This window comes from Anomalospiza imberbis, chromosome 9 (assembly GCF_031753505.1).
Source record: "Anomalospiza imberbis isolate Cuckoo-Finch-1a 21T00152 chromosome 9, ASM3175350v1, whole genome shotgun sequence".
In the NCBI taxonomy this organism is placed as follows: Eukaryota; Metazoa; Chordata; class Aves; order Passeriformes; family Viduidae; genus Anomalospiza; species Anomalospiza imberbis.
Genome location: NC_089689.1, coordinates 24,476,832 through 24,497,594, shown reverse-complemented (window position 1 = coordinate 24,497,594; position 20,763 = coordinate 24,476,832). Strand labels below are relative to the sequence as shown.

Here is a 20,763-nt window from a genome sequence, read left to right as displayed (position 1 = left end):
TTGCCATTGCTAACAGGCCACATGCTGGCACAGGGGATAAATGGGAGACCTACAGCCTCTCCTTGTAGTAGAGAAATGCAAGCACCCTTGGAGATGGGTACTCTGCAACACTCTCAAGAGTAGGAGGATGTTACAAAATAGTTTTTCAATGGAGGGAGGTGAAAGGAGGGAATTTGAAGGAGCTTACAGAGGAGCATGGAGAATAAAATTTGTGTACGTGCAAGATGTGTAGCCTGGGGAAGAAATAAAAAAAATTCGATACTGAATTTAAATTATTTTGCTCTCACATTGTCGTGTCTTGTACATGTTTTAAAGTTATGTGCTTTCATGCAAAGAAATCAGGAGGTTCTACAGCTTAAGTCAGTCTTTATAGCAAACAAGGAGGTACCTATCTTAGACCTGCTCTTTTCTGGAAATAAAGATAAGGCACTATCAGAGATTGAGAAGATGGAGCAAATTGATTAATTAAAAAGTAGCAAATCATCAGTCCCACATCATTTATGTATAAAAGAATTCTGAGGAAGATTAGGAATGAATTAGCTGAACTGCTAACAAAGATATGTACTCTCATTAAAATCAAGATCTTTTCCAGAGGGTTAGCAAGTATCTGGAGTTTATCCTATATTTAGACCAGTAAGCATTGCATCTGCACATTGCAAATGGTCGAAACAGGAATTTAAAAGGGAATAATAAAACACCTGGAAGATGGTGATGTGAGAGACTTTAATGAGAACAGCTTCAGCAAAGAAAAACCATGTCTCACTACATTGCTTAGAACTCTGTGAATGTGCCCATGAAAAGGAATTAGAATGATCATCCTGGATCAGACCAAAATTCCCTCTAGCCCAGCATCCTGCCTCTGTTGGTGCCCCACAGAAAAGAGAGAGGAATAAAAAGAGCTAGATAACCCTTTTTCCCCTGGACTTGATTGACAGCAACAAAGGCTATGTCTGAATTTAAGGGGGTCATCTGGTGATATGCTGACATCATCCCTTTCCCAGAAACCAGTCCTGAACTCACGGGTGCTCAGAGACAGAACTTCCCCTACTCACAAAAAGGAATTGGGTGGCAAAATAAACAATGTTAGACCACTTTCAGTTTTCCTGAAAAGGGTCAAAGAGGACTCCGACAGGCTGGATGTTCAGAGTAGCAATAACCAGCTCCTGAGGTGTAACTGTACCAGTAGTGTTTTCGTCTAGTGTTGTTTTGTTGGCTCTTCACTCCCCCAGCCAAACATTTCCTGGCAGGCCACACCTAGAGCTTCTGCTGGCTACAGCTCTGGATGCTCTGCAGTCCACGGTGCTCTCACCCACTGTTCCTATCAGCTCCCACCCCTCTGCTGACTTTCCTTATTTCAACCCTTGGAAAAGTAAGCACAGTGCTGAGAACCAGGCATAGGCTCCCAGTTCTTAAGAGAGGCTTAAACAGCTTCTCAGACTACCATGGCTTGCAGAAGGCTTTAAGACAAGTCTCTTTTTTATCCCCCCCCCCATTTTGAATTTTTTTTTTAATGTAACCTTTGTATTTTGCTGCTTTATATTCTTCACATTTTCTCCTTGTGATGAAGTAACTCCCTTTGTAACAGAAAAAATACAATTATACTTAGATGTATAGTTGCAATTTGTGCCAAAGAAAGGTGCTTCTGGCTTCCTCGCCACCCTTTCCAATTTACCTCCCTCCGGTTGCATTGGATGTCAAGGTACACTTTCCCCCTGGGAATTCCTGGGAATGTTTCCTCACCTTTGGGTTTCAGCTCCCAGGCTTAGTGACACGAGCTGCCTGACATAATGTATTTTGACTTTTTAAAAGCATATGACAAAGTCTGTCACAAGACACTGCTGCAAAGGCTAAGTAGTCACATATGGTGACAGGGCAAGTATCCCCATAGATCAAAACCCGACAAGGAAACAAAAAGGCAGAGGGCTAAGTGGTCCGTTTTCATCCCACTAAAAGGCCAGCAGCTGTGTTTCTTAAAGTTAACTATCAGGTCACATGCTAAATATCTTTATTAATGATCCTGGGAGAGAGAGGTGAAGGATTTGGTGGTAACATTTACAAATGACGTGTAATTACTTAAGTAATTTAAGCCTGTAGCACACTGCTGCAAACTTCTGGGTGATCTAGCAAGAAGGTTCATTCCTGATAAATGAGAAGTTAGTCTGTGGAGGAAACCACACAAAAATGTTATCCTCTGACCAAAGGGAAAAGCCCTGAACACTGCTGTTGGCAGTTCCACAGCAGAATCATTTGAGATGCTGTAATGGTAGAAAAAGTGAACAAGGTGCTAGAAGGCGTAAGAAATGGGGCATTAAAAATGAATTACTGAACTCGGTCTTCATTGTGTGTAGACAGATGAGAGGATAAAACAAAATATTATGGGGAAGTTTTCCCAGCTAACAAAGTCTGATCCATGACGACAATTTCCTGTTTTCTTTTGTCTTTATCCTGCTCATACATCATCTACTATCAGAGATGCACTGATCTTTATCAGGAATAATATACTTTGGGAAGGCAAAGGCTTCCAGAGGGTTTGAGATCTTGCTAAGGGCAGTTCAGGATCAACCAAGCTACAATCGGCAAAAACCTCTTTCCTACCTGTTCTTCCTTCCTTTGGTAGTTTCTTAAAATTCACATCTAAATGACATAAATTAAAAATCTCAACTTTGTATTTAGACTGTTGAGATCATCAACATTTTAAACATGGATTTCAGAATTCATATGTTACTGAAAAGCTTCTTCCAGTTGGGGCTCTTATGAGACTTATAAATTATTCTTGCATAGAGAAGTCACCTGAGACTAACCTAAATGAAGTTAACATAGATTTTAAAAATTATTCTTGCAGAAGAACAGGGAGTGGTGGGAATATATGAACAGATGGGAAAGGGAGAAGAGGAGACTGAAGAAAAGGCTAATTAGGTAATTGAGGCTAAGAGGCTATTAGAGCTGACCCAGTGGTCTACTGGTAATGCAGTTCAGGGACTTGAATTTGGGATTGAGGTTGGTCCCTCATTCCCAGGCCAACACATGCTCCAAACATCATAAGGACTCAGTTTCACAGCCTGTATCATCCTGTAAGTATGTGTTTTCCAGTCAGCATAATCTGGAGGGATTATATGTCAGATTATAGGGGAGACAGGAAAGAATTACTGAGTAAAATGCTGAATTTGGTCATGAAGATGTTAAATTATGATGCTAATGGATAAATTGTTTGGTGAAATTCTTTGGAATTCATCTGAATTTTCTATTGGAAAAAAATTGAAATAAATGTGTTTTGAAGAGATTCTTAGTAAGCATTAACTATTTCTCACCAAGCAGCCTTTCCTATCCAGGTCATGATTCTCTCAAGCATGACTTTTCTTTCCAGAGATAGTAGACAAAACAAAAACCTAAAAGGGCATTTATTTTAAGTCATTCCATTACCTTGTTCCTGGCCAATTTGTAGCTGGTGTGGTCATGGTGTGCCAATCTTGTCCCCTTCTCTTTGTCTCCTGACCTACCTTATTTTCCAATGCAGTCAGTGATGCACATTCTTCTGGATTTTATTTGCTTATTTGCTCCCTGATGTCAGTATATGCAAACTGTCTTCTGAAGTTGTCAGGAGCTTTGCTCTTTTGTGGCCAGAGAATCTGGTACAGGTCAAAGACAGGACAGGAATTGTGCTGAGGTGGAACATTTCTTGTCCTCACCTTTTTCTGGTACAACATTATTTATGCTGAGTTTATTCTTTTAAATTTTTCCACTTATTTACAGCATTTGTGGCTGCTCCTTCTCAGTTTCTCCAAAATCTTTTTGTTTTTCTTTTCTACACCACAAACTTTGGAACTATAACAGCATGTCACTCCTTTACTTCCCTTGTTCCTTACCTCACTCAGTGATTCTTATCACAAATTCTCATGTGCCAATTAAAGCACTTTTAAATTTTATTTTCAATCTGTTTTGGTTGTTGTTTTTTTTTTTCCTTCTGCGTTTCAGGATGTAAATGCTGGCCCTTGCATCCTTCTCTTGTACTCATGATATCTTCAGAGAATCACAACACATGCATGGCTAACTAGTGGAAAGTTGGCTTTTCACCTTCTCTTCCTTTTTTGTCATTTACAAACACTGCATAGAGATATTTCTGTTGAAACAATCCATGGCTGGAATACCTGTGGTCAGTAGGCAAATAATATTTTGACTGAAGAAAAAATCAGCACCAATCATTATCCCTGCAGTTTAAAAGAGAGTTTCTGTAGAATAATTGCAGTGTTGGAACTGCTGCTTCAGAGAAGTCACTGCAGTTTGAGATTTAGCAACTGGGCAGAATAAACAAAAAGATGGAGGGGGGAGTATGGCTTTGGCTCTGGAGGTAGGCAGGAGGGAGGCAAAAGGGGAATTGGCTGCTTGTCCACTGGAAATTGCACTTGTACCTGCTGCTGGCAGAAGATTTTGGATTTTGCTATCAGCTGACAGCTGCTCTCAGATATACTGAAGTGTTTTGTCGTAAGAGTGATAAATTTTGACATTTGTGGACAAATTTCATGTTTAGGAGACACAGACAAGTGAGAAGTAATAGAAGGTATTGAATGAAGCCTCCTTCCACAAAACCAAATTGAGGTTTGGAGATGCTGAAACACCACTTTTCTCCATTTGAGGGATGGAGTGTTGCCCTATCTCATATGAAGAGGTAGGGCAACACTCAATCCTTCAAATATTCCTCAAAGATCCCTCAGAGATTTTATTTGCTTAAAATTAATTCAGTCTTTTAAAAAAATATTTCTTGCCAGTTTACACATTATCAGCCCTCGCTTTCATTCTCCTAGTTCTGGCAATCTGAAGGTTGGTGACTTCATTTCTGCAGAACCTGCAGACAGGTTTTCAGCATTGCTTCATAATCATGACCCTTCTCTGCTTCTTCCCGTGCTTCCCACATGGTACACTCTTTCCTCCCTATTTCTGGTCACTCTTAACAGTAATGACTTCCACTGATTCCCTCTGGTTATAGGCAGAAAAGGTTTCTTTAATGGTTAAAAATGCAGTGTTTTCTCCTTGAAGTTGTAAAGAATGAAAAGACTTTACAAGCAATCTTTTCGCAGCTCATTATTATTTGAATTCCCTAACAGTTTTGATAGATGTTGCTTAATTATTTCAGTTAAAATGAAAGCTGCATGCTTAATGTGTAGAGTTTCTGATTTTTATTAAATTGAATTGCACAATATTTTGATTTTGTACTTAAGAAGAAGAAACCAGGTACTGTTAGAGGTGGAAAATCTTGAGGTCTTAAATTATGAAAATATTTGGGGAACATTGTAATACACAGTAGGAAGAAAAAAAGCAGGACTTGTTTTGCAGTGTCTGAAACTGAGTTAGCTGTGCCAAAACCCATTCAGTTGTCTGCAAAAAATATTTAACACCATCTGACATATTCACTGTCACTCCATGCTCTGTGAATCAAATATAAAATTATGTGCAAGAAAAAAAACCCTACAAACTTATTTTGTCACAAGTAAGCTAAGAATTTTGAAGATGGTCAGCTCCACTTGTCAACAAGAATAAGCAAGAAGAAAAATAATGGCTTATACTAACAGAGAAAGAAGTCAGGAAGAAAAGGGCTGCCTTCCAGAAGAGGAGTTTACAGCACAAGATTTGCATCCTTAGATTTTGTACAGAGTTTGTTGGATTTCTTGCAGTTAATAACTGGGGACATCCAGCTCTAGGACTAAAATTTAAGCCCAGAAAGAGTAGCCAAATCTAGTATTTAGGACAACGTCAGAAAATAAATGGACATTATTTTTCAAAGTTGAATCAGAATCAAAATTTGGGGTCAGTAGGTTTAATTTTGTCTGAGATCGTGACTCAGGCCCACCCGTTTGAGTTCTGTAGGCAGGCTTGGAAATTTGTGAATTTGTTGAGTAGTGTCCCTCCCTGTGCAAAGCGATGGCAATTGAAAATGCTCACCACAGTGTGTCACCACAGCTAACACTGCACCACAACTTGAGCATTTCTCTACAAGTCAGATCTAGTAATTTTTCTTTTGGCCATTGATTTTTTACAGCACCTGCAGTTTTTTGTTTTTGCTCCAAAGATCATCATCTTACTTTGAAGTCTCCTGACTGGGTTATGTCTAACCCGATCCTGTGGAGGCAAGGGACTGAATAATCACTTTATGAGTGCCATATTAAAATCTGTCCAAAGACCATTTATGCCGCTCATTAAAGTCATTGGGAATTTGGCTGGGCCAGAGCTCCCTGCTTTGGTCAGGCAACAGGGAGAGGAAAGCATTCCAAAAATTGTTATTTTGTAATTACTTGTGCTGTGGTACCACAAGAGGATTTGATTATCACCCTTCTATGTTTAAAACTTAGATACCGCAAAGCAGTACGATCAGTACCCCCAGTGTCTGTCCTCCAAAGCATTGATTAACGGCCAATTTTCAAATGGAAATAAGCAGAAAGTAGCAGGAAAAAAAAAAAAAAAAGCAAGACAGATAATAACAAGTTTGATTTAAAAGTCAAAATTCTTAGAGTTGAAGTTAAAATTGTGTTCAAATTGTAAGTGTAGTTAGGATTAAGTTTTTGAAGTTCTGAATTATAACCCTTACTGCCTCTTGTAGTACCAAGGAGTAAAATCTTGGGGCCTCTAAAGTCATCAGGTTTTTGATACTGGGTAAGGACAACAATTTTAAGTTTAATTTTTTGTACACTGACAAATTTGATCCTAATGCACACTACCAAAACAGAGCAAATGTCCTGACTGCAGACTACGCTGCTGCAAACACAGGAACAGGAAAGCTCATGCACACTCACACTTGGAGCAACAAATCCACTGGGTTGGGTGTGTTGCCTTGTCAGACAGGAAGAGAAGACACTCAAAGGCTCAGCCTTTTGGCACTGGATTGTTAGCATCAAAATAGAGAGAAACTCTCCATTTCTGTGCCTCTTTCTTCCTTGGACAGAAAGAGTTTTGTGTTTATCTTTAAGACTAGGCATTCTGAATTTGTGCCAAACTGATGTGTGATATCAAGCTTCATTTCTTTAAATACATCTAGAAAACAGGCTAGGAATGAGTTGTTTGCACGTTATTCTCTGTGACTGTGCTTGGAATGGAGGTGGTTCTCCTTTAAATAACCACTCAGGAGCTCAGAGATCCGGGCAGTTGTGTATCAATTAGCAGGATGCATTGCTGAGTGTGAGCTGCCTGGAAATGCAAAGGGACAAATCAGAGCATTGAGGTTTCCACCATCATTTTGCCTTCCTGCCTCTAACTACAAATCAGCTTCATTGTGACTCACGGCGTAAGAAGCTGGTGCATTTCTGCAGATCCATGATAAGATATTTTTCTTTAGTAAGAAATGCAGTTAGACTCTGCATTCTGAATCTGTTCCTGCCAGGCCTTAGATGCATTAGTATTCCACTGGCAGCTGCCTGTAGGTAGGAATATTGTTTTTGTCCATAACCAGAGGGAACAATCAGACTAAGCCGTTCCCCAGCTATAAACCAGCCAAAGTAATTGGGTTTAATTTTAATTTTTGTAATAGCTTTAAATTAATAGGAGCAGCTGCTGCCACAGTGTGTGGGTGTCCTTTTCCAGAAGGCATAGAACAAAAAAGGGAAAGAGTAAACAATAGTGTGTCTAGGACACAAAGGTTAATTCAAGAACTGAGCAATGTCTTTTCCTTATCAAAAACTCAGTTGGTGATATCTAGCACTTTGTCTCTTTTCTTTCCTTTTCTTTCCCTTTTTTCTTTTCTTCTTTAATTCCCTGATAAGATCTCAATCTGATTAAGCTCCTGTGTGTAAAGATGTGTTGTTGGTATCTAAATGCTAACTCTCTTTCTCTGTATGACTCACAAATAGATTAGCAGTGACAAAGTGCTAGGAGAGATAAAAATAGATTAGCAGTGACAGGAGTACTATTATAATTATTTTTGGAAGATACGGTTTGAATTAAGAGTTTGGGCACTTTTTGCCCTGAGAGGGTGAATTTAAACCTAGGAACTGAGGATGGTTTCTGCTGTTGTGTCAGACACCAGATAGTGAAATGTCAATACCAGATGTCCTAGACATTAAGATTAGCCATAATAGCCAAATGCAGCCATAAAGTGATGTGTCAAAGTGGATAATAAAACAGATGCTTAGCTTTTATAATGAAGGGGAAAGGGAATGAAATATCAAAAGTGCCTTTAATACATTAACAAAGTTGTCTTCAACTTGCTTAAAAGTAGAAAGTTATTGAACCAAGGAGAACTATGTGTAATTTAAACATTAACTATCAGCACATGAATTTCAATTAGCATTAGCCTTTCTAAAATCCTGAATTTCCTCCTATTGGTCTCATTTTACATGAAATTTTTATAGCACAAAGTGAGGCTTGTCCTTTATTATTTTCCCCATGCTAATTTGGAAACAAATAAAGTTCAACAACTCAGCAACACATTGTTTAAACTTGCATTATGGTTTGAGGACTGGGAGCTGAAATACATTTACCCACTGCCATATCATCTGCTTGATTTGAGATCAAATGAGGGATGTCCTATAGCACTCCAGAGTAAGGGAAAATGATAGAAATATGTTAAGATACTGAAGAAAACCATTAGGTAAGAGGGCTGCATGCAGATGGCTGGTAGCATTTTTTTCCCTACTGATACTTTTTTAAAAAGAATAAAAGGTTTGTTTTTCTGTCTTTTATATTCATGTGTTAAATAGAATTTCCAGATCTTAGTGGTGAGCAAATGTCTTATTTAACAAAAAAATCTTTAAATCATAGATTTCATTAGGTTTGGAAAAGTCCTTTAATATCATTGAGTCCAACTTTTATCCTGGCACTGGCAATGCTGTCCCTAAAGCACGTCCCCAGGTGCCACATGTACACATCCTTTAAACACCTTCAGGAGCGGTGACCCCACCACATGCCCGGACAGCCTCTTCCAACACTTGACAACCCTGCCATCGAAGAAATATTTCCTAATATCCAATCTAAATTCGAGGTGTGGCCTCACCAGTGCCCAGTACAGATGGACAGTCACTGTCCTGATCCTGCTGGCCACACCATTGCTGATACAAGCCAGGTGCCACTGGCCTTCCTGCCCACCTGGGCACAGCTGGCTCATGTTCACTCATGATGGTGAAGTAAGTTATTGAGGTCCTGAAAGTTCAAGAAGGAGGGCATTAAAAAGGGCAGGAGTGTAATTAACTGCATCACTGGTTCTTTGCTTTGCTTTCTCAAGAAGACATCAGTTCCTTTCTGTTTTTCTTTGTAGATCCTGAGTCTTGCTGGTCAGACTTGTTAACTGCTGCTAATTGACAAACACGTACCTGTGTATAATGAGAGGGTTTTGTCCTCTAATTCTTATCAGCAATGAGAGGCCAAAACTGAGGCTCTGCAGCAGACCAGCTTCTCGGAATGATTAAAAAGGCACACGTTACTGGTGCTATGTCTGTAAATCTTGTTATGCTTTTCCCTCACTATGATCCCAGTTTAGCTGAGATCTGCTTCAATCATTAGACAAGACCTGTTTATAAGGTTGTGTAATTGAATCAGGTAAAGTCTGCAGGACCACAGCATTTTGTTGGCAAACATGACTAGTAAGTTACTTACATCAAATTACAAGTGCATGGCATGATTGGAGACTATTCCTATCTCAATAAAGCTGGAAATTCCGCCTAAGAAATGAACAAAGCATCACAGAAATAGTGAACATCTCTCATCCATAGAACGAGTTTCTGTCTCACCTCTGAAACATTACTTATTTCTCTTGAAAAGTAAGAAAATAATTGGAGTTGTGTGAGAGATTGCAGGCAGATATTTGTTATTCCTCAAAGAGATACCACCTTGATAACAATGACATAAATGTCTTTATTATAATTATTTACCATCATGTACGTTCATTTCTGTCCTGTCAGATAAACCAGAAATGTTGAGGAGAGCAGCAGTCCAATTTGGAATGGGAGCAAACACTCTTTTCTCCTTTACTTTCTATTTTAAGGCCTGGCTATTTTCTGTACCTGAAGTTTTATTTGTATGATTTTTAGATTGTTTGTTTGTTTGTTTTTTAACCTCAAGAATTTATCTTTTGTTCCATTCATTGGCTAGATGTTGATATGTATCCTGACTATTAAGGAGATAAATATGCATATATATATATATATATATATATGTAAGATGTTCTGAATTTCAGTAATAGATTTGTCAGTGTTGCCTTATGCTGACATTCCTTCATTAGCCGTGCCACGTCTCTGTGCTGGTGAATTGAACCTGAAAGAAAGGGTGTAGGTTTGGCTGGAGCCTGTCTAAAAGTGGTGTGAGGTGGCAGCAGCCTGACAGTGAAGTAGAGGATACTTGGACAGCCTGTGCATCCTTTTCACTTTGTGGGAATGGATTTCCCTGTTTGTATGATGCTCTCCCTGCTGTGGTGACTCTGCCAGCCTGGGCACCCGGGCAGAGCTGCAGTCCCTGTGGTGACAGTGGCACTGGAGCTGTCACAGCCCTGGTCTGCACAGGTGCTCCCAAACACAGGCTCCGGGATCTCCTTGCCAGCTCCTGAGCTCTTCAAGCTACTCCACTTCCTTTACTTTGGAGGGAATCTGAATCTCACACAGATCAGATCTCTTACGTCCGTGTTGATATGCATCAATTAATACATATTGAGATTCCCATGGTGGCATAAAACTTGGAGGAAAAAATTAACTTACAGACGTGTTTTTGTTTGTTTTTGTTTTTCAGGCAAAGAATCCCCTCCAAAAATGTGTATTACTACCGCTGCCCAGACCACAGGAAGAACTATGTCATGTCCTTTGCTTTTTGCTTCGACCGAGAGGACGACACTTACCAGTTTGCCTACTGCTACCCCTACACCTACACTCGCCTTCAACACTACCTGGACAACCTCCAGAGGAGGAACATGGACTGCTTCTGCAGAGAATTGCTGGGGCTCAGCGTGGTAAGTACCAGCAGGTTTCATTATGGATGTCTATCTATCCTTAAATGCTTCCAGAGTACCATTCATCATCCTTGCTAAAGCACCCACATACACATATTTGTTTTCTTGCTATCAATGACACAGGAGGAAGTGTACCTTCATGGTGAGATATAGGCAAATGCTAATTTAATTTCACATTAAATATTTCCTTTGTGATAGACAAGGCAATGCTAGATTCCTGTGTAGGATCAGTTCACCTCTAAAGACATTAAAAGATGAAACTGAAACAGCTTTATTGAAGAAATGTGATTTTTAGAGTACTCTGAGCATTTGTCTTTATGGGAGTGCTTTTCTGTTCAGAAAGAAATATGGGGGTTTTGACCCAGAAGATAACTTTTCTTGATAAAATAATGCAAAACATGCACAAAACAGCTCTTTTCTTTTCTCTTAAAAATTCGTGCTTTGGTCATTTGCAATTAGAAGGGATTTAGTGGTCTCTGTGTAGATCCTAATGGCCACATAAAATGAAGTGTCATAGTTCTTCTGGAGCAGGAAGGAGAGTTAATGGTAAGGCTGAACTTCTGTTCACTTTGCTATAATCTTCCTCTGAAATGTTCCCTGTCCAGGGGATTTAGAAAGCATGACTCAGCCACTCCCATGTCAACTCAGAAATCAGATTAAAAAATAATAGCTCAAATATCTTGTTTTTTTTTTTTAACTTTTGCTTTCTCAGACTTTATAATGCACTTGTACCACACTTAATCTTTTCTCTGAGATGTCATTTGGTCTAAACTTGTAGTGTGTGTTTCAGAATCAGAAAGCTGTGAAGGCTGCTGATCCCAGCAGCAGGGGCTTTGCAAAGAAACCCAGAATATATTGTGGACATCAAAATGAAATCATATGTATCCCCTGCACTGAAACAAATGAAAGTCTTCTACCATTAAAACTGGCCATTGAGATTCCTATGGTGGCATAAAGCTTGGAGGAAAAAATTAACTTACAGAGAAGAGTAAAAACAGAATTTTAAAAAAAGTAGTTTTGTAACCCTTTTTGTAGGTTAAGTACAGTTCTTGTTCTAAAGATGACTATTCCATATCCATGAACTGGCATTAATTATTAATTATTCCAATTAGGGGGACAAACAATTATCAGGGAAAGGGGTATTAAAAAATAGAAAAGTAAAATCTGCAGAGGCTGGGCGGAAAGAGCACTATCATCTTAATGTGTGTAGGGCTTTAATTATTAATCTTAGAGGACAGAGCTGTCATTAATTCTATAATGAAACTGAATTTGTTTCCTTTCACTCTGAAACTAGTGTATAAACAGTCTCATTTGCATATTCATCAAACCTCTGATCTGACTGATTAAAACACAGAGATTGAAGGATTTGTCTTTTATCTGCATTTTGACAGACAGAGCTATACTCTTAAATCTTGTTAACATTGTGTTACCAGTAGTTGCTAAATATTATTTTTCATATTTCAGCACACTAAACAAACAGATGCCACTCAAAATGTGGCAGGAAATGTGCAGTGTATAAGTCCTGCTTTTATATCTATATGTACACACACAGTATGTTTTGCAGAAAATGATATGGTAACATTTTGCAGCTCACCAAGCTGTATAAAAAAGCTTCTGAATCAGGCTCATGCTGTAATCTTTGTGAGCAACATTACAATCTCAGAGCATTTCTGGCTTTTCTCCACACACAACTGTCCTCGAACAGCTTGGTAATTTAATGTCTTTGCTGAGCTTGAATAGACAATTTCCATAAGTTCTCTGCAAGTTAAATATTTTAACATAGAGCTTTGTTGCTATCATACATCTTTAAATGGTGAAAAACAGGATCCTTCATTCTTCACTGCACTGTGCTCCATAAAAGCAGAAGCTGGCTGTACTTTGGAGAATTGCGTGCCATATAGGATAGATTTAGAGCTGAGAAAGAGAGCTCTGTCCCTGCCCTGGCCCCTTATGTAAGATAAGAGGAATCAGATTGGCATAAAGAGGCCCTCAGAAGCTCTATTCCTGGCCAAGGGACGATACCCCTGGCAGCACATGGTGAAAGGTATTTTAAAGATGCCGTCTGAGGACAAACTCTGGAGTCCTCATGCTGGGCATGGGGCTGAGGAGGGAGAACATGGAAGGGAAAGGCTGCAGCACATCTGTCGAGCTGCCACGCAGCTGCTGGTCCCCTCGGGTTCATTCCAGGGGAATTTCACAGCCCCCTGCTGCTGTCTGTGATTGGGAGGATGGGAAAGTGTTTGACACAATTTCACTTCTGCTGGATTATGTGGTTTTGAGCTGTGTCTCTTGGAGATGGCAGAATCTCACCACAGATCTTTGGAGCTGTTTCGGTTTGGTTTTTTTTTTCTTTGTTGTGGAAAAGTAAAACTCAAGTCACAAGAAGCCATGCCTAGAGGATTACTCCTGGAGGATTTCTGAGTGCACATTTTGCTGCATATAATGTTTTCAAGGCAATCTAATTTCTAATCTAATTTCGTATCTTTTCTAAAGAAAGTACTCTGCCTCCGTTAACTCCTGAAATACTATCAGTAATTCTATGAAAATTGAAAGTGAAATATCAGTATGGGACATGTAATTGTCATTAGGATGGAGAATGACAAAATGGTTCAGAGCCAAATGGAAAAGTTTCCCATTCCCATTCCCATTTAAATGGATAACTTAGCTGTACTATTTCTGACCTTTTAATGCTTATATTCTTTACTTCAGAGAGCTATCCCACATTCTAGATGTGCCAAATGTTCTTGAAAATAGTCTCTCTTGCAAGTGAGCTGAGATAGTCACCCAGGTACCATTTAAACTGCTATTTTCATTCTGCTGTTATTGGCCTTGGATAACTTCAGATTTTCTTTGCTTTGCCCCAACAGATCAGAAGTTCAAAATCTGTGAGCACTTTTTAAAATTGTGGAATTACTTTTTTGCATATTATTGATGTGCCTCTCCTTTCAGCAAATACTATGCAATATTTCACACCACAACTATTTTTTAAATAGTTTTTTTTTTTAAACTATTTTTATATTTCTGTGAAAATATAAGCCCAGGCACATTTTACCTTACAGTACCTATTTTATAATATTTATTCAGTCTCACGTGCAGTAGCGATGTGTGTAGCATTATAGCCAATTCTTAAGACTTGGCAGAATTTTGGAGTGTGTTGTCATTTGAAGCTGGTAGTTCAAATTGCCTGTGTGTGATTGAACTGTGTGGACAATTGATGAGACCTGTACCTCCACCAGTATTCCACGGACATGCATAATAAATTAAATGAGTTTTGGACTGCCTGGCTCAACTCCTACAACCCACTTTACAAATTGACACTGTCTGGGCATTATTTTCATTACTCACTCTAAAGAGAACCAGGATTAATCAGAGCCAGGTACTTCCTTTCACTCCATTAGGCAACGGTGCTTCCAAATTACACTTGAGGAGAACTGTGACTGCACATACAAACCACGAGCCTCAAAGGGACTCGCAGAGTACACAGAGACTGGAATATGGAATGCTGTTAAATTAAATATTAAACACATATATTTTAAAACAAGAAGGCAATATGTCTAATGTAGGGCTCTGTAAATGAGCCGATCTCTTAAGTCAGATATGGAACACTGAAAGACACAGACTTGCAACACAGAGTGCTTCCTCCTGACTCCACACCATTTTGGGGCATGCTTTTAATTTACATGAGTTACTCCTGATTCATGCTGGTACCAGAGAGAAGCAGAATGATGCCCTAAGACTGGGAAACTGCACACCAGATGTCGCATTGCCACTTCATTGACCAAATTTCCTTTATTTACTGACTAAATGACTTCGTACCCCAGTAAAAATACTTGATCGGTTCTACCATTTTCTACTGGTCCATTTTTAACTGCTCAGTTATGAACGTTTTAAAGCATGAAGCAAAAGGCAGTTTTTCTAAGGTTAAAATTCCCATTTCTGCATTCAACTCTGGGTTATATAATAACAGCTCTGTAAAAGAAAAGTATACTCTTGGTCTTTGGAAAAAAATAGAAGTTACAGGCTTCTGTGTAATGTAATGTACCTCTAAAATCCTGTTGGTGTCAGATACTGTATTTTCCAATGGATTTGACTGTAACTAGGTTGAAATGTCATGTAAATGTAATTTGTGGCAATTTACTTGGCCTGAAAAAGGCCACAGAAATAGTGCTTAGGAAAAGTAAATCCCCTTTCTCATTTCTCAGTAGTTTAAAAGTGCAGCTATGTATATGTTCAGGGCACATTATCTTTATGCAGTGGTGTATTTTTTACTCCTATAAAGCTGCTGTTCCCAAAACATTTGTAATATGGATGTCATCCCAACTCTGTATGTGAGATTTTAAATGTTCCTACAGCTATTTTCTTAGCTGGATTGGATATCAGCAGAAGTAGAGTTAGACCTAAAAATAACACCACCAGCAGTTCTTTCCAAAATAAAATATGATTTATAGCATATAATAGCACAGTGTGCTATCGGGGAAATTATGTAAATAACATGAAAAATTACAGGGGACTATTCTATATCATCAGTTTTAAGGAAAATTTCTGTGTTACAATTTAAAGGGAGTTCTGGGAGATAACCTGGCCTGTGGGACCAGAATAGGAAGGATAGGTGAAATGATGTTACTACTGAATGTTGCCATCTGTCTGTAGGACATATAAAAGGGTTCATGGTAAAACCAAGAAATACTTTGGTGTAAGTTGGCAGCAATATATAGTTTTTGAAAAAAAACAATAAAATCATCATTTGCAGTTAATATCATGCAAGGTTACTAAATGCATAAGATGGTAATTTCTGAAATTACAAAAAGAACACTGTTAGATAAAGTAAAATAATTTCTAGAAGGATTTGCATTAACTGCTTTTTATCTAATTATGAGTAAAAAATCTTAAATTGTGAAGAAGGATTCAAATCTTAAGTCCTTTTTGCAGCTCACATTTTATAACTACCATTCTCTATTAAAACCAAAAAACTTGTGGAAAAGGCACTTCACCAAAAAAAGAAGCTTTGAGCACAAAAATCCCACTGAGGTAAGAAATCATCTGAAGGAAAAAAAAAAGTTATGATCTATTTTATTGAGGAAAAACTTCCTGAAAGAAATGACAGTAAATGAATTATGTGTGGCAAAGTTAGTCTAAGCAAACTGTTTTCATGCACAGGTCCCACCCTTTCATCTTGTAGGCACTCAGGGAAACCTTTGGAAAGTCAGTGACTTTTCTGAAGTTTTCATTGGACTTTTTGTAGCTGTTCAGGTTGGCCTTTTGCTTCATGGCTCTTCCCATTTCTAAGTCAGACTCTTCATCTCACCTTTACTCCACACTTGTCCTTCATCTGGCTTGCCCTTTCTCTGCCTCAAATCTAACCTTCCCTTTTCTTTCCATTTAGTTTATACTCTCCTAAGCTAGCTAGAAGAAAGGAGCTGTGGTATTTGTTTTCTGCTCTTATGTTACTTATTCTGCTTTGTTCTTTCCTATTCATTCCCCTTATCTCTTTGAGTTGTGAAGGGCAAATCCAAAATAGCTTTGAGGTCTTTTAAATACCAGGACTGCACAAGGTAGTCATGTTCTCCTCTGTGCGCTCGATATCCCCACCTCAGTGCCATTTCACATGACTTAATATCCTGTTCTAGGACTTGTCTTCCTTGTCCTTCTGTCTTTTGTATTCCCTATTTGCTCCATCCTTTAATATGTACTCCTGCATTTCCAGAAATGCTGGAATAATATGTTGCTTGTCCAGGCTTCAACCCAGAAAGGGAACACTAATGATCCAGTCAGATGCCTGAAATGGTTGAACTCACAGCCAGGAGCAGGAAGGCATTTCAGGGTCTGCCTCCTTTTCTCATGGCAATGGCAAATTTCAAGTAAAAGGCAGATTTTACTCATTCCCGTCCTCAGCACTTTCTCCTACTTGGTTGAGTGCCACAAAGCTCCATGGGGTAACTTTAATCCCAGTGGGAAACCTACTGGTTTTGTCTACATAGAGAGTTCACCCTCAGATCTAGGCAGTTGCCTTTACTGCACCCTAAGTTTCTGGGGACATGAAGAACCTATTTTTACTTTCCATGTTCAGTGCTGACTAGAATCCCCGTTTTTTAGTTGGTGCTTGGGAAATAACATGGCACAAGCAATTAATATAATCCCATAAAAAACCCTCAGTCTGAGGTCCTGTGTGTACACCAACATAAAGATTTTTCATGGTTTTAAAATCTATTTAGTTGCCCTGCAGGCCACGAGTGTATTTTGAGGGTGTGTAGGGCCCTGAGAAAACCTTAGAATGCCTTCAGTCTTCTTGCACTTCCATTTCCAGAAATTTGTTTTCCCTGCTTTGTAGCAGAGCACTAAGCAATAATTACCATGTTGATAGTGATGCTGGATGTACTCACACGGAGGGGAAATCGTGCTATGTGGAGCTATTAACTACATTTGCCCCGTAGCACTTCACTGCACTGACTCTGCTGGGATTTTGGCTGTGTTTGAGCTGGTTTCTGTTTAGATCTCCTGAGTGGTGACTGTGTAATGCATCTGTGGGGATGGAGTAATATTTTAATCTTTATTCTTTTACTGTAGACCCAGAAGATGGTTAGCCTGGCTTACATTACCTGTAGGGCTGAAACCTTGGGATTGAAGGCTTATTTAACAATTTCAAAGTCTTCTCAGTTCAAATGATTTGGATTTATGCCTTTTAATTTAACCAAAGAAAGAACTATTTATTGATTAAACTTTATACCAACTCTAAAATGTAAGTATAATATCTTAAAATCTCTAAATACCTCAGGCAAAATCTTGTTCACATAATTTATGTAAACTGAGCATTGTGGCTCTGATCCAGCAAAACACTTAAGTGTAGATTTAAACTTAAGCATGCTAAATAGACATGTTGAAGTCACTGACACAGTTCATGACAACAAGTTTAATGTGTGTATAATGTCCTTAAGCTCCAAGATCAAAACAATCAGCACTCACGCCAGGTGCCCTAATGTTTTGTTGTGAACTTGTACTACCACTATAACAACATGCCTAAAGGCAAAAAATATTAATAAAAGCCCCCTCTTTGCACTTCCCTATAAATATGCGAAATGTGTGTAAAGTGAATCCCACCATTGCTCTGCAATCTTTATTTTTTTTAGCAGGAAGGTGTGCATTTGAGGCCTTCTGCATAAGAGATTTGTGCTAATCCTGGAGTTCTTTGTCCTTGCCATACACATGTTCAGTAAGATTTTATCTCTTTTGTCCTTAAGCCTTGAAAGCTAAAAGCTGGCTCTAAGAAGACTTCTGCCTGTATGTCAGAAGGGATTTGGGGAGAAATCATATAGAAATGAGAAAATGAAGACATAAGAACATATTTTGATGCAGATTATAAAATAGTAGAGACAAAGGCAGTGTAGCTCATGTGGCCCCAGCTGGCTGAGTGCATCCTTACTGTTGACCCAAGTATTTGAAGATACGTACTTGAAGACAGGAAGTAAGGCTCATGAAAACATAATACATACAAGGAAGCACAGCTGAGAGGTATTATGTGTAGCCTGTGATCTGTGGTTGATTTCGGTGTGATTTTAATGACCCTCACTTTTCTGCACTGTTAGCAAAGTATTTTTGAATCAAAGAATAGTGCAATGATGAAGCACATCAAACTTACATGTAAGGGAGGCTAGTGCCATCCTTATTTTAAGACATCATGTTGCATTCAAACATATTTTATTTTAGAAGACTAAGATATTCCTGGAAAAAACTAAAAAAGAGTGTTTTCTAGAAAATGTTGCTGCTGTTAAAGTGCTGTTATTATCCACAAATACTGAAAGCAATATTTATCTTTGTTTTGAAGGCAAAATTACATACAAATAACATGAGGAGACGAAAGCTTTTTAATGTAAAGCAGTAGGTACTTAATTGAAAACTCTTTTTTTTTCACTTTTTAGAAAATATATGATACAGCTTAAAGCCTTTTTAATACTCTTTAAAAGAGCTCTTACATGGCAACCAGACATATTGGTACATGAAAAGAACTGCAGTCTCTGATAAAGATCCTCTTTTTCATGTTTTCAAACAGCAGCTGAGCACCATACTGTGGCAGCAGAGAACAATCTGAGAAAATGAACAGGGATTGAAAAGGCCCCAGTTACATGACATTTCCAGTGGAAAAAAAAAAAGCCTGTCTTAGGCCCACAGTTAAATATTTTCACTCAGAATTCCCTAGAACTGTGGACATACCTTTCCACAGAAAATGTGTTTTTCTGAACCACCTTTTCTGATGTTCTAATAAATGTGTGACATGGAGGAAGACAAAGGAGAGGTACCATTCATTTCAGGAGTTTTCATGAGTATACATGAAAGAAAAATCTGTTTTAGAAATAATTTTCCTCCAATTTATTTTTAATTTCTCATTAATTGCATCCAATTTTGCACTTAGTCCTAATTAGTTAAAATTTTAGATGACTATTACTTTCTCAAAATCTGACAATTTCAGGATTTTATAATACATACTTTTTTCCTCCTGCATTATGGTGGTTTATAATAATGCATTAATATCCATAATTCTATTTTTAATCAGCTTCTTAATTCATTAGTAACAGCTGCATATTGTTAAATGTTGTTTGTTTTTCCTTCCCTCCCCCCTTTTTAAAAACATCTATGTTGCTTAGAATTAAAATATTAACTAGTCTTTCCATATTTATGAATGCTGTACTGTTCTCAGCATGGAATAAGGGAAAATCTCATCCCTGTCTTTAAAGAAAACCCCCTTTTTTAACTTTTGCTCTGACACCTCCAAAATATTACATAAATATCCGTGAGTTAAGGTTCATAACATTCTTCTGACTGCAGTGTCATTTTATGGGAAAGGAGACTATTGCAGAAACCTGGACTGCTTGGAAGCAGCCTGTGGGAAAACCTTTGGTGCTCATTTGGAGAGGTCAGCCACAGCACCCAGATAATTTAGATGGAGTTCAGGGCAGGATGGAGTCCTCCAATCCTTGTCAGGACCCTGGACAGCGCAGCGCTTCGAGCTTTGCGAGGCGCTCCCAGCACCTTTTCACGTTCCCTTCAGCAGAAGCTGAACACACAAACTTCTCTTTTCAGAGCTCCCGATGCACAAAACTGAGCCCCAGCTCTTGGCATTTACACCCCAAAAATAAGTTTAGCGGTTTGGAAACCAGGCCCTATTTTTGTAGCTGTTGAGCTCCTCAAATTATGGCCGTGGTTTTCAGGAAAAAGCTAGAAGTGCAGTCTGCTATTTTGCACAGTTTATGTGATTCAAAACCTCAAGTCTGTTTTTCTTATTTTCCTTCTGAGAATGAAAAATAGCCCGTAATGTGTTATGTCTGATGGGAAATTTATAGGAATGTCAGAGATGACTGATTAAGGGCACTTTGTAGATTAACAGATGATGACTAAAACAGAGGTTGATGGTACTGTGGTGAAAAAAAGAGGAGATATTTTGGCAATACAGTGAGATCCATCACGACTTGTCTGAGACCTAGACATAGATATTAATCCAAACAATGAATATTTCAAAATCTGAAAGGTACTATGTAGAACAAGAATAGTGTTGCTGCACACAACAGGGTGCTCAGCAGCACTGCATATTCTTTGTCTCCTGTGAGTGGATATAACATACTCTCCTTCTTGCCTTAGTCTGTCTTCCTCTCTAAAGCTTAAGGAAATGGTCCAAATCTTTGGCAAGGTCTAAGTAATCAAGTTATCACCATAAATTACTTTGCTATCTCCTGTGTGGGGACCATCTATCTCTTATGGGAATTATTGATATAGAGGTTCCTGGAGAATTTATAAAAAGTTTTGGAGTGGGTTGTTTCTTGTTTTGGTTTTTCCTTTTAATTTTAGTGGCCTCTTTAGGG

General features: G+C 38.6%; 1 protein-coding gene across 11 annotated transcripts in view; it reads left to right on the top strand.

Annotated features, from left to right (window-relative positions):
* Positions 1–20,763, top strand: part of LOC137478706 (cytosolic carboxypeptidase 6-like) — an 886,432-nt gene that overhangs the window by 345,323 nt on the left and 520,346 nt on the right. For all 11 annotated transcript variants that reach the window (XM_068198695.1, XM_068198694.1, XM_068198699.1 and 8 more), the window contains one exon: positions 10,699–10,915. In XM_068198695.1, coding sequence (XP_068054796.1) covers positions 10,699–10,915 — 217 coding nt within the window. The remainder of the gene's footprint in view (positions 1–10,698; positions 10,916–20,763) is intronic.